This window comes from Babylonia areolata, chromosome 22 (genome assembly GCF_041734735.1).
Source record: "Babylonia areolata isolate BAREFJ2019XMU chromosome 22, ASM4173473v1, whole genome shotgun sequence".
Classification (NCBI taxonomy): domain Eukaryota; kingdom Metazoa; phylum Mollusca; class Gastropoda; order Neogastropoda; family Buccinidae; genus Babylonia; species Babylonia areolata.
Window position 1 is genome coordinate 24,689,675 of NC_134897.1, and position 11,447 is coordinate 24,701,121.

At 42.7% G+C, this 11,447-nt stretch overlaps 1 protein-coding gene across 1 annotated transcript; it reads left to right on the plus strand.

The window, feature by feature from the left end:
- The first annotated feature begins 361 nt into the window (after positions 1 to 361).
- On the plus strand, positions 362 to 10,908 carry LOC143297228 (uncharacterized). The gene is made up of 5 exons (XM_076609461.1): positions 362 to 528; positions 5,359 to 5,514; positions 6,430 to 6,695; positions 8,319 to 8,388; positions 9,982 to 10,908. The coding sequence occupies exons 1-5, from the start codon at positions 432 to 434 to the stop codon at positions 10,848 to 10,850; spliced, it is 1,458 nt and encodes a 485-aa protein (XP_076465576.1). The 5' UTR covers positions 362 to 431; the 3' UTR covers positions 10,851 to 10,908.
- The last annotated feature ends 539 nt before the right edge of the window (positions 10,909 to 11,447 follow it).

An 11,447-nucleotide genomic window follows, 5' to 3' on the forward strand; every position in this document is an offset into this window, starting at 1 on the left:
GGAAAGACGTAAAAACCGAAGACTGCTGCACATAAAAACACACAAACAGTGTCTGTGTCACACACACACACACACACACACACATGCAGACAAACAAGCAGAAAGCAAGACGGGAAAAGATTGACAGAAAGAAAGACAGACAGACAGGCAGACAGACAAATGGACAAAGCTGAGACACGACCCAGACAGTGATTATCAACCAACTAACAAACTACAATGTGTTTTACAACTCCAGGTTTCAAAATCGAAGTCTGTCTGTTATCAGTCCCTATCAATTGTCTGTGTGTGTGTGTGTGTGTGTGTGTGTGCGTGCACCAAATGATACTTGCCCCTGTAAATAAAACCAAACGGGTGAGAGAATTCAGCAGCTTGGCATAACATAGGTCTGACCACTCTACTGTGTGACGGTTTCAGTGGGCTGTGTGTGTGTGATGACCGGACACAGAATGGGGCACTGTGAACGCTGTCAGTCTCTTCAACTGCTTCCTTTTCTGCTTGGGGCTTCTCTGTTTCTCTCGTTTGTTGGTGGTGAGATGGGGTTTTGTTTTGTTTTGACAGGTACATGTGAGTCACTTGGATATGGTTTGGTGGGTGGCGGTGTTGGTGGGCGGATATGATTTGGGTAGTGAGGTGGTTGTTCGGTTGAATGGTTGTTTGAATTGGTTGCGTTATGAATAGAGCCAGTTGGCCATCAAGTTAGGTAATTAGCTAGATAGATAGTCAGCTAGATGGCTAAGTACTTCACTAGGTATTTACTCGTTAGTTACACAGTTAGTTACGCTACACCACATCCGCTAGGAATCAGCATTATAATGCATGATAATAATGATAATGATGATGATAATAATAATAATAATAACAATGGATACCTACATAGCATAATATCCAGAAATCTGCTCTAGGTGCTTTACAAAACACTTTTATTTACATAACACATTACATCAATGTTACGTACACACACCAAAATGTTACTAACAAACCAAACACACACACACACACACACACACACACACACACACACACACACACACACACACACACACACACACACACACACACACACACACACACACACTGCACACATACATTTTAATATACATATGTACATAGCACACACATATAAATACACACACAGAGAAAATACTGACAACAGCTCGGGCAAAATTGATCGCATGTTTTCGTTTAAAACAAAAGGACATCACAGTAGCAGAAAGCTCACCAGTCTGATATACAGACCACGACTGGACGCCATAAAAACAAAATATACTTTTAATGTGACTTGCATTTGCGGCAATGAAATTACCCCCGTGCATATCATCCACAAATGTGAACAGTTAAAACTATATTTACCAATGTCATTTACAAAATCTGCAGCTCCATCTGCTTCCATTAGAAATGTCTTATATGATGATCAACATGTGTTTGAAATAGTTCAGAGTTTAATTTGGAGCCCAATTGGCTCTTTGTTGTAATTCTATTGGTTGAGTAGTTAGTTTGTTTTATTTCGTTTATATTCTTACAAAAAAGCTAATTGAGGAGAGGAACGCGGAAGATAGTGATGATTTAAGGCATGGGCGGGATGGGGGAGATGACGGATTTTCGTCTAAAATAACAACTGTAGATAGACGTTAAGCAAAAGAACGAACGAAAAAATATACATTCATACACATGCATGTATTTATATACACATACATATGTATACACAAATTGTCAAGCACAGCTCACGCAAAGGAAGTGGTGGACCTGCCACAACAGAACTTATTGCTGAGGGAAGAGGTGAGTTTTGAGACCAGATTTGAAAGATGCAAAGGAATCGGAATGACGGAGGTTATCAGGGAGCTTGTTCCACGTCTTTGGCCATTGAATAGAAAACGATCTGTGTCCATGGGTCTTACTTCTGACGTGAGGTATCCTGAGAAGTCAAGTATCGGAGGAAGAACAGAGTTGCCGAGAGGAGTTCAGAAAGATACTTTGGGCCAGATCCGTTGACTGCAGAATAGGTCAGAGTAGATAGCTTATAGTCTATTCGATCAGAAACAGGCAACCAGTGGAGAGACTGAAGGAGAGGAGAAACATGATCAAATTTAGAAGCTTTGCAAATGAGTCTGGCATCATTATTCTGAATTCGTTGGAGTCTGTCTAACAAATATTTGGGAAGGCCGGCCATAAGAGAATTGCAGTGATCCAATCTTGAGAGAACCAAAGCGCATACAACTGTCTTGGTTGCATTGGTTGAGAGATAGTGGCGGATAGAACTGATTCTATGCAGTTCCATATAGGCAACTTTACAGATATTCGAAATGTGCTGTTGTGAGGAAAAAGACTGGTCTATGATTACACCAAGACTGCAAACAGAAGGAGAAAGTTGAGAGAGTTCCTCTTCGCTGATGACTGCGCGCTTGCTGCACACACCCATGAGGACATGCAGTTCATTATGGACAGGTTCTCAACCTCCTGCAGCCGCTTTGGACTCACCATCAGCCTCAGCAAGACCGAGTCCATGTACCAACCAGCTAGCTCACAGAACGCCATTGTCCCCCACCCCCCACCCCCCTCCCACCTGCAATTAAGATCGATGACACAGAGATCAAGTCAGTCGACAAGTTTTGCTACCTGGGCAGTACCCTATGCAGCAACGGAGCCCTTGATGCAGAAGTGACGCTGCGCATCGCCAAGGCCAGCTCCGCCTTTGGCAGACTCAACAACAGGCTGTGGAACAACAAAGGCATCAGGCTCAGCACCAAAATCAAAACCTATAGAGCTGTTGTGCTGACCACCTTGCTGTACTGCTGTGAAACATGGACGACGTATCGCCGTCACATTCAACAACTTGAGCAGTTTCACCAGAGATGCCTACGAAAGATCCTCGACATAAAGTGGCAAGACAGGGTCTCCAACCTCCAGGTCCTAGAGAGGAGCGGCCTGCCCAGCATCGAAAGCCTGGTGATCCAGTGCCAGCTACGCTGGACAGGACACGTTGTCCGCATGACAGACAGCAGGATCCCGAAGATGCTCTTGTATGGCCAGCTGAAGGAAGGCCGCCGCGAACTTGGAAGACCCTGCAAGCGCTTCAAGGACACCTTGAAGACAAACCTCAAAGCCTGTGACATAGAAATCGCTTCCTGGGAAACTGATGCCCTTGACCGATCTCGCTGGAGGATGCTGCGCTCTAGTGGCATAAAGACGTTTGAAAACAAGAGGACGCTGGCCATTAAACTCTCTCCATACGAACGGCGAAAGAGACGACGTTAACAGCGTCTCACCCCAATTACCACCATCAAAATATTGCAAGCAGAAGACTCTTGTACTGAAAAGGTGAATGTTGACAAAGAATACCACAATTCGGACGACGGAAGCTAAAGGTTGGGTCATTCAGACACCCACTGGACATCCGAGGGGTCCGTGTAGAGGAGAAGAGAGGACTGGCCGTACTGAGTGAGTTAAGGAGAAGCGTGAGCGCAGGAATCAGGGCTCAACTTCTAGAGACCTTTTCCCTTGCAACACCTGTGGGAAGTACCGCACATCCAGAATCGGCCTCTTCTCCCATATGAGGACACACACCGACAGATAAGCTTGCCTGCCTACTCGTCCGTCGGTCCGACGGAAGACTCCATTATAGTTGCAGGTCACTGAGAATAACCCAACACGCTAGCCAGGCCTTGAGTGCATGCACATATAATTGTGTACCTGTCAGAGAGGTTTTCTTCTACTGAATTTTTCCCGAGTACAACACTTTTATTGCCATGGGTTCTTTTTCAGTGCGCCAAGCGTGTGTGGCACACAGGGTATCTGTTCATCGTCTCATTCGAGTGACTAAACGCTCAGTTTGATTTCCAGTCAAACTGGTGAAAGGGCGAGAGCAGGAATCGAACTCAGACCCTTACAGACACTGTATCGGCAGATGAGCGTTTTATTCATTCTGCCATCTTTCTGTACAGGTAGATAAATGCTCAACGGAGCAGGTCAGGTGAGTAAAGGTACAAAGAGTCCAGGTACAGGTGAACAAAGGTAGAGGGGAAAGTGCAAAAAAGGTTCAGAAGAAGAGATGCATAAAATAAAGAATCACACAAACAGGTACAGACACAGAAATATTGTGAAGAAGAACAGGTACAGGTAAATCAAAGTGCTAAGACACAGAAATATTGTGAAGAAGAACAGGTACAGGTAAATCAAAGTGCTAAGACACAGAAATATTGTGAAGAAGAACAGGTACAGGTAAATCAAAGTGCTAAGGAACAGGGACAGGTACAAAGAAACCGTTACAGGTGAATAGAAATACAAAAGAACAGCTACAGGTAAATATAGGTACAAAGAAACAAATACAGTAAAAAAAAAAAAAAAAAAAAAAGACTGTTGAGAGGAACATGTACAGGAAAAAAATCAAAATTCGGATGAGTAGATACAGGTAAAGGAAAGTACAGAACAGGAACAGGAAAATGAAAGTACAGAAAAGGTACATGTAAAAATCAAGAGTCACACAAACAGATACAGACACAGAAACATAGTGAAGAAGAACAGGTACAGGTAAATCTAAGTGCTAAGGAACAGGGACAGGTTCAAAGAAACCGTTACAGGTGAATAGAAATACGAAGGAACAGCTACAGGTAAATACAGTACAAAGAAACAGATACATTAAAAAAAAAAGACTGTTGAGAGGAACATGTACAGGAAAATAAAAATTCGGAGGAGTAGATACAGGTAAATGAAAGTACAGAACAGGAACAGGTAAATGAAAGTACAGGAAAGGTACATGTAAAAATCAAGTGCAGAAAATCAGGTACATATAAAATAAGGTACAGATGAACAATTACAGGTCAATGAATATACAGTGCAACAGTTTCAGGTAACTGAAGGCACAGACACTTTTGTAAGGGCAGATGAAGGTACAGAGAGAAATAAAACCATCACTTCCAGTGCAAAATGGAATAGAATAGAACAGAATAAAATAGAATATTTCTTTCTTACCAAGTGATCCGGGGTCACAAGGAATATTGGGGGAGGGGGGATAGTACATAAAAAGGTACAAACATAAATCGAACACACACACACACACACACACACACACACACACACACACACACACACACACACACACACACACACACACACACACACACACACACACACACGCTGCATATTACATGTGGATGGGGTTGATGACTAGATCTTCAGGTAAATGGTTGTTGATTGCACAATTCTCTTTAATTATACTGGATTTGTTCGAGAGACAGGGCATTGACTACTTTGGGGAAAAAGCTATTGGCGAAACGATTGGTTCCGACGACTAGCTAAGCAAAGAAATGAGTCATCGTCCTCTATGAATTTGACAATGCTTTCTTTCTCAACCTCTCCCTACAGCACCAGGTTCCAGAACTACAAGTCCTGGGTGTGACCGAACACTGAGGTGTAACTTTGATTACCCCACTGACATGTGTGGCTTCACTGGTTCCCATGGCCTGGAAAGCAACCGGTGGATCAGACAAAACGATCTTCTTCAAAAGCCTTACGTCAACAGTAGGTGCAATACATTTGACATCACTCTCTTAATAAAACGTTTTGGCTAATTGCAGTGAAAGACTTTTTTTGTGTTTTGACATCAAACATGTTGTTTATAATTTTGATTTTTTTTCTCTCAATTCTTTCTCTTATTACATGGTTCATTCACGAGGAATGAAAGACCCCCCCCTCACACCCCCAAAGAGTTCATTTTGTCACGCATTTTATAGCTGTCTGTGTGTGGCTTCGATGATTACTATGACTTTGAACACAAGCAATGGATGTACGAACATAAAAAGAACATTATGTATGTAAAAATGTATGTATGCATCGTGTGTGTGTGTGTGTGTGTGTGTGTGTGTGTGTGTGTGTGTGTGTGTGTGTGTGTGTGTGTGTGTGTGTTTAGTTTGTTAGTCACATTTTGGTGTGTGTACGTAACATTGATGTAAGGTGTTATGTAAACAAAATTGTTTTTGCAAATCACCCAGAGCAGATTACTGAATAGTGTGCCATATAAGTATCCATCATTATTATCATTATCATTTTTACTATTATAATGAAAGACAACAATCATTATGGCATGCCTTCAGGGAAGGGTAGGTGTGGTATATTTGAGATCACTCATGATCTTGAACAGTATTGACATCAAGGGGATTCGTGTTATTTTTCTTTTTTCCTGGACCCCCCCACAAGTCTTCAGATTTCGGTGTGACAAAAAACAACAAGAACAAAAAACAACAACAAAAAAAAAACAAAAAAAAACAACAACCAAAAAACGTTTGTCTTTAGTTAAAACACTGAAAGAACTGAATACTGTTGGGATGACCCCCTACCCACACAGCCTCTTGAAAACGCCCTCTGCTGAATAATACTTAACAATCATTAAGTGGCTGTAAGTATTGCAGAATCCTTAGCGACCTTTTGTCTGTGCAGATTACTTGATCTACACAGTAAAAGGTTCCCAAGACAACAGCAACACTGTTGATCTGACGTCACCTCTGCTTTGTGACGCTACCAATGTCACCGTGACCTTCAACAGAGTTCTGTCGAGGCGAGGTTGTCTTCTGCACGTGATCACTCAGTGCCAAGGTCAAGGTCGTGATATAGACAATCATTCCTTGCGGTACGACTATGCTTTCCGGGAAGAATGGCATCCGAGTAACCTCACTCTTCGGGCGTGTTCTGACTCTGACACAGTGGTAAGATTTGTGGTCTGTGATGTGGCACTGGTTTTGTTTCAGGGCGTACAATTGTCATGTGTTCGTTAACTTACTCAGTACGGCCAGTCATCTCTTCTCTTCAACACAGACCCCTCGGATGTCCAGTGGGTGTCTGAATGACCCAACCTTTAGCTTCCGTCATCAGAATTGTGGTATTCTTTGTCAACATTCACCTCTTCAGTATAAGAGCCTTCCGCTCGCAATATTTTGATGATGGTAATTGGGGTGAAACGCTGTTAACGTCGTCTCTTTCGCCGTTCGTATGGAGATATTTAATTGTTGAATGACTGAGCTTTCATATTCAACTTTGATAACACCTGACGTTCTTTATTCATCGCTTATTATGAGACAGATTTACATAGTCATTTCATTGGTAGAATACAGCTGATAAAATATTTCTACCTGAGGACGGTTTGTCAGGACTGGTGTTGTTAATTATCAGTCTCAATTCGTGGCAGTGATAACGGAAAAGTGCAGAGTAGACATTCCTCTCTGACGCGTAAAGAGAAACTCATTCGTAAATTCTACGCTTATTCGGGTAGTGAATAAATGGAGAATCACTCACACACACACACACACACACACACACACACACACACACACACACACACACACACACACACACACACTTTTCTGCTAATTAAAGGTGTGTGCGCGCGTGTGTGTGTATGTGTCACTGTGTGTGGGTGCGTGAGTACGTGCGTGCGTGCGTCTGTGTGTGTGTGTGTGTGTGTGTGTGTGATGGTCCCTTTATCATATAAAATACATTGAGTTAGCTATGTATTGTATTGGCGTGTCATTGCTCTCTTCATTTTCATTAGACTTTGTGGATGCAATCGATTGATAGGCAGTGTTATTTTCCCAGTTGGTTCAAGTCGTCTTGTCTTGTCTAGTCTTGTCTTGTCTGGTTTTGTCTAGTCTTGTCTTGTCTTTCCCGTGAATATACCGTCACGAATTTGATGATGTATTCCTTTTTGCGTTCGCAGCAACCCCTACGTTCGCTGGAAGCTACGACTGGTAATGTTTTGACAGTTTTTTATTTATTTATTTATTTTTTTATCCCACACCACAGGAAGCCATATTCCGTTTTCTGTGATGTGCGTGCTTGGAAAGTCCGTGTTGCCATAACGCATCGAGCACAGATTTGGTTCGGATTATGGCATCTTTACTGTGTGTATTCGATTTTCTGCATTTATATAGACACGAATAGGTTAAGGATGAGGTGGGGTGTGTGGGTGGGTGCAAGAGATAGGGAGGGGGTAGTTGTAGTAGTAGACGTCGTCTTCGTCGTAGTAGTAGTAGTAGTAGCAGTAGTAGTATCATAATCACCATCATCATAGTAATCATTGTCAGCATTGTTATTGTTGTTGGTGGTGTTACCAAAGCAATAGCAGGTCAGCCCACACGTACGCTGACTTGGAAGATCGGGGGGAAAAAAACTAAATATATACTTAACCCGCCAGTCGCCGATAGAGGAATTGATCCCGGGACCCTTAGATTGAAGGTCCAATCACTCGGCTATTGCACCTGTCATGAATATATATATATATATATATATATATATATATATATATATATATATATATAATGTTACCTTTCCAGGTGATATTCCGAGCGATCATTCCCAACTTTTCAAACGAAACGTTCGTTGCCTTGGATGACATCTCGATACGTGAGTCTCTAACATTCTAACCCCCACCTTCCCACTTCTCTCTTTGTGTCTCTTTCTTTTCCCACCCTCTTTCCACGCTCCCCACCACACACACACTCTCTCTCTCTTTCTTTTCCCACCCTCTTTCCACCCTCCCCACAACACACATACACTCTCTCTCTCTTTCTTTTCCCACCCTCTTTCCACGCTCCCCACCACACACATACACTCTCTCTCTTTCTTTTCCCACCCTCTTTCCATCTCCCCACCACACTTTCTCCCTCTCTTTCCATATATCCCTCCCTGTCCTAGTCACTTTTCCAGGGATTTTTTAGTTCTAATTAGACACGTTTTGAACATGTGAACATCTCCAGTCGATACTGATGTTCTTTTATTACTTTTTTTTCAGATTTAACTTTAAACGTCTTGGCAGCTAATCTTAACAGTGTATAGAGTTTCGCATCGAAAAGCAAGATGTTGATGCTGCAGAATGTAAAGTACAAACTCTATTTGTTGTGAGTTGGTTTATTGTATTTGTATTTGTATTTTATTTTTTTTTTTTTTATCACATCAGATTTCTCTGTGTGAAATTCGGGCTGCTCTCCCCAGGGAGAGCGCGTCGCTACACTACAGCGCCACCCATTTTTTTTTTTTTTTGTATTTTTTCCTGCGTGTAGTTTTTTTATTTGTTTTTCCTATCGAAGTGGATTTTTCTATATAATTTTGCCAGGAACAACCCTTTTGTTGCCGTGGGTTCTTTTACGTGCGCTAAATGCATGCTGCACACGGGACCTCGGTTTATCGTCTCATCCGAATGACTAGCGTCCAGATCACCACTCAAGGTCTAGTGGAGGGGGAGAAAATATCGGCGGCTGAGCCGTGATTCGAACCAGCGTACTCAGATTCTCTCGCTTCCTAGGCGGACGTGTTACCTCTAGGCCATCACTCTATGGTGGGGTGGTGGTGGGGGAGAGGGGGGGGGTTGTGGGGTGGGATGGGGGGTTTATCTATTTGTCTGATGTCATTATATTTTCATTTTGTTTCTGTTTACCATTTCGTTTATCCAATACCCCCTTCTCCCAGGATAAAAAAAAAGAGGGAAGCATTCATCTCTTACATGACACCTTGTCCAGGTGTTCTCTCAATCATGGTCGATTGATTTTCATTTTTTGGTACTGCTCCATAACTGATAACAAATATCTTGGTATCTGTTCTCTATTTTAGTGATTTTCATTTTTATGGTACTGCTCCATAACTGATAACAAATATCTTGGTATCTGTTCTCTATTTTAGTGATTTTCATTTTTTTTTTTTTTTTTTTGGGGGGGGGGGGGGGGGGGGGGGGGGGTACTGCTCCATAACTGATAACAAATATCTTGGTATCTGTTCTCTATTTTAGTGATTTTCATTTTTATGGTACTGCTCCATAACTGATAACAAATATCTTGGTATCTGTTCTTTCTTTCTTTCTTTCATTCATTCATTTTACTTTCTTTCTTTCACTCTGTTTGTTTGTCTTTCTCATGATAATGTTTATCGTGGTGGTGGTGCTGAAAATTATGATACGTTATGGAACTGACCACAATGATGATGATTATTTCCGTTTTCTCCCAGAGTTGTCGCCATCTACAACAAGGACAACAAAACTGACAACAACATCACCAACATCAGAACAACCACCACTACCAACAACAACCAAGACGACAATGAAATCAACATCTGTGGCAGCAACTACACCACAGCCAACAACAACGACTTCAGCCACAAAAGAACAAAAGACAAAATCAAAAGAAACGGCAACGCCCACACCCACAACAACCACACCCACAACACCCAAACCCCCAACACCCAAATCCACTGTGCCAACACCCAAACCCACAAAACCCAAATCCACAATACTAGCATCCAACATCACAATACCAAAACCCACAAAACCAACACTTAAACCCACAACAGCCAAAGTCACAACAACAAAACTCACGACAGCCAAACTCACAACAACAACAACAACAACCAAACTCACAACAACAACAACAACACCCAAACTCACAACACCCAAACTCACAATTTCAACATCCAAACCCACAACACCGAAGCCAATGATACCAAAACCAACACCCACAAAACCAACAATACCAACGCCGACACCCACAACAACAGCACCCAAACCCACAACGTCAGAACCCACAACGTCCTCGCCAAACACCTCGACGACAACAACACAGACAGGAGCAGGGGAAGCTTCACGTGCTGAGAAGGGCGGCAGCGGCAGTAGCAGCAGCCGGACCACGTACATTATCGTGGGGGTGGTCCTTGGAGCCATCGTCCTCATCGTCCTCATCAACCTGATCATCATGGTCCTCATCAAGCTCTTTGGGCGACGATTCAACCCGACGGTGGGGTGCAAAACGGATATGGACGATATGTTCGAGCTCAACAATGACAAGGAAGAACATGACAATGCACCTGACTCTTGGAAGTGACATGGTCCACCGGGGGCAGTGGGTGAGGTCGTCAGGTAAAGAGCGGGATGGGAATGGATGAGGGTGGTGGGGGATGGGCGTTGGGGGGCGGGGGGGGGGGGGGGGGGGGGCGGGGGGGGGTTGATGCAGTTCAAATTTAGAATGCGTGTACCCATTGCAATGCAGACAAATGAAATTGCTATTTAAAAAAAAAAAAAAAAAAAAAAATATATATATATATATATATATATATATATATAAAACCACAACAAGAACACACCCAAACATCATATGAACATGAAAATAATGACAGGACAAGACAAGACAATGTTTTATTAAACCAGGTCTTCTGCCCATGTCAAAGGGGTGGGGTTCACAATGGGACTACTCCAAAATAATGAGAGAGCGAGCGAACGAGCGATAGACACACACACACACACACACACACACACACAGAGGATCACACAGTTGATGTACAGGGCAATAAAGCTGGCTAATGTCTCTTGCAAGACCACAACCCCGAATAAATTGACTAAAAGCGCGCCAGCCAATAAGTCATTAAACTCCAGCTTGGCTGCCTTGGAAAAAACAAACAAACCACTTTACTCTAATTTTCCT

What these genes read in the sequence shown, in the direction of transcription:
- LOC143297228 (XM_076609461.1), top strand. Translation starts at nt 432, where the DNA reads ATGACCGGACACAGAATGGGGCACTGTGAACGCTGTCAGTCTCTTCAA. An exon ending in GTTTCTCTCGTTTGTTGGTG is followed by an intron (nt 529 to 5,358) that starts GTGAGATGGGGT and finishes CTCTCCCTACAG; the next exon opens with CACCAGGTTCCAGAACTACA. An exon ending in CTTGGATGACATCTCGATAC is followed by an intron (nt 8,389 to 9,981) that starts GTGAGTCTCTAA and finishes GTTTTCTCCCAG; the next exon opens with AGTTGTCGCCATCTACAACA.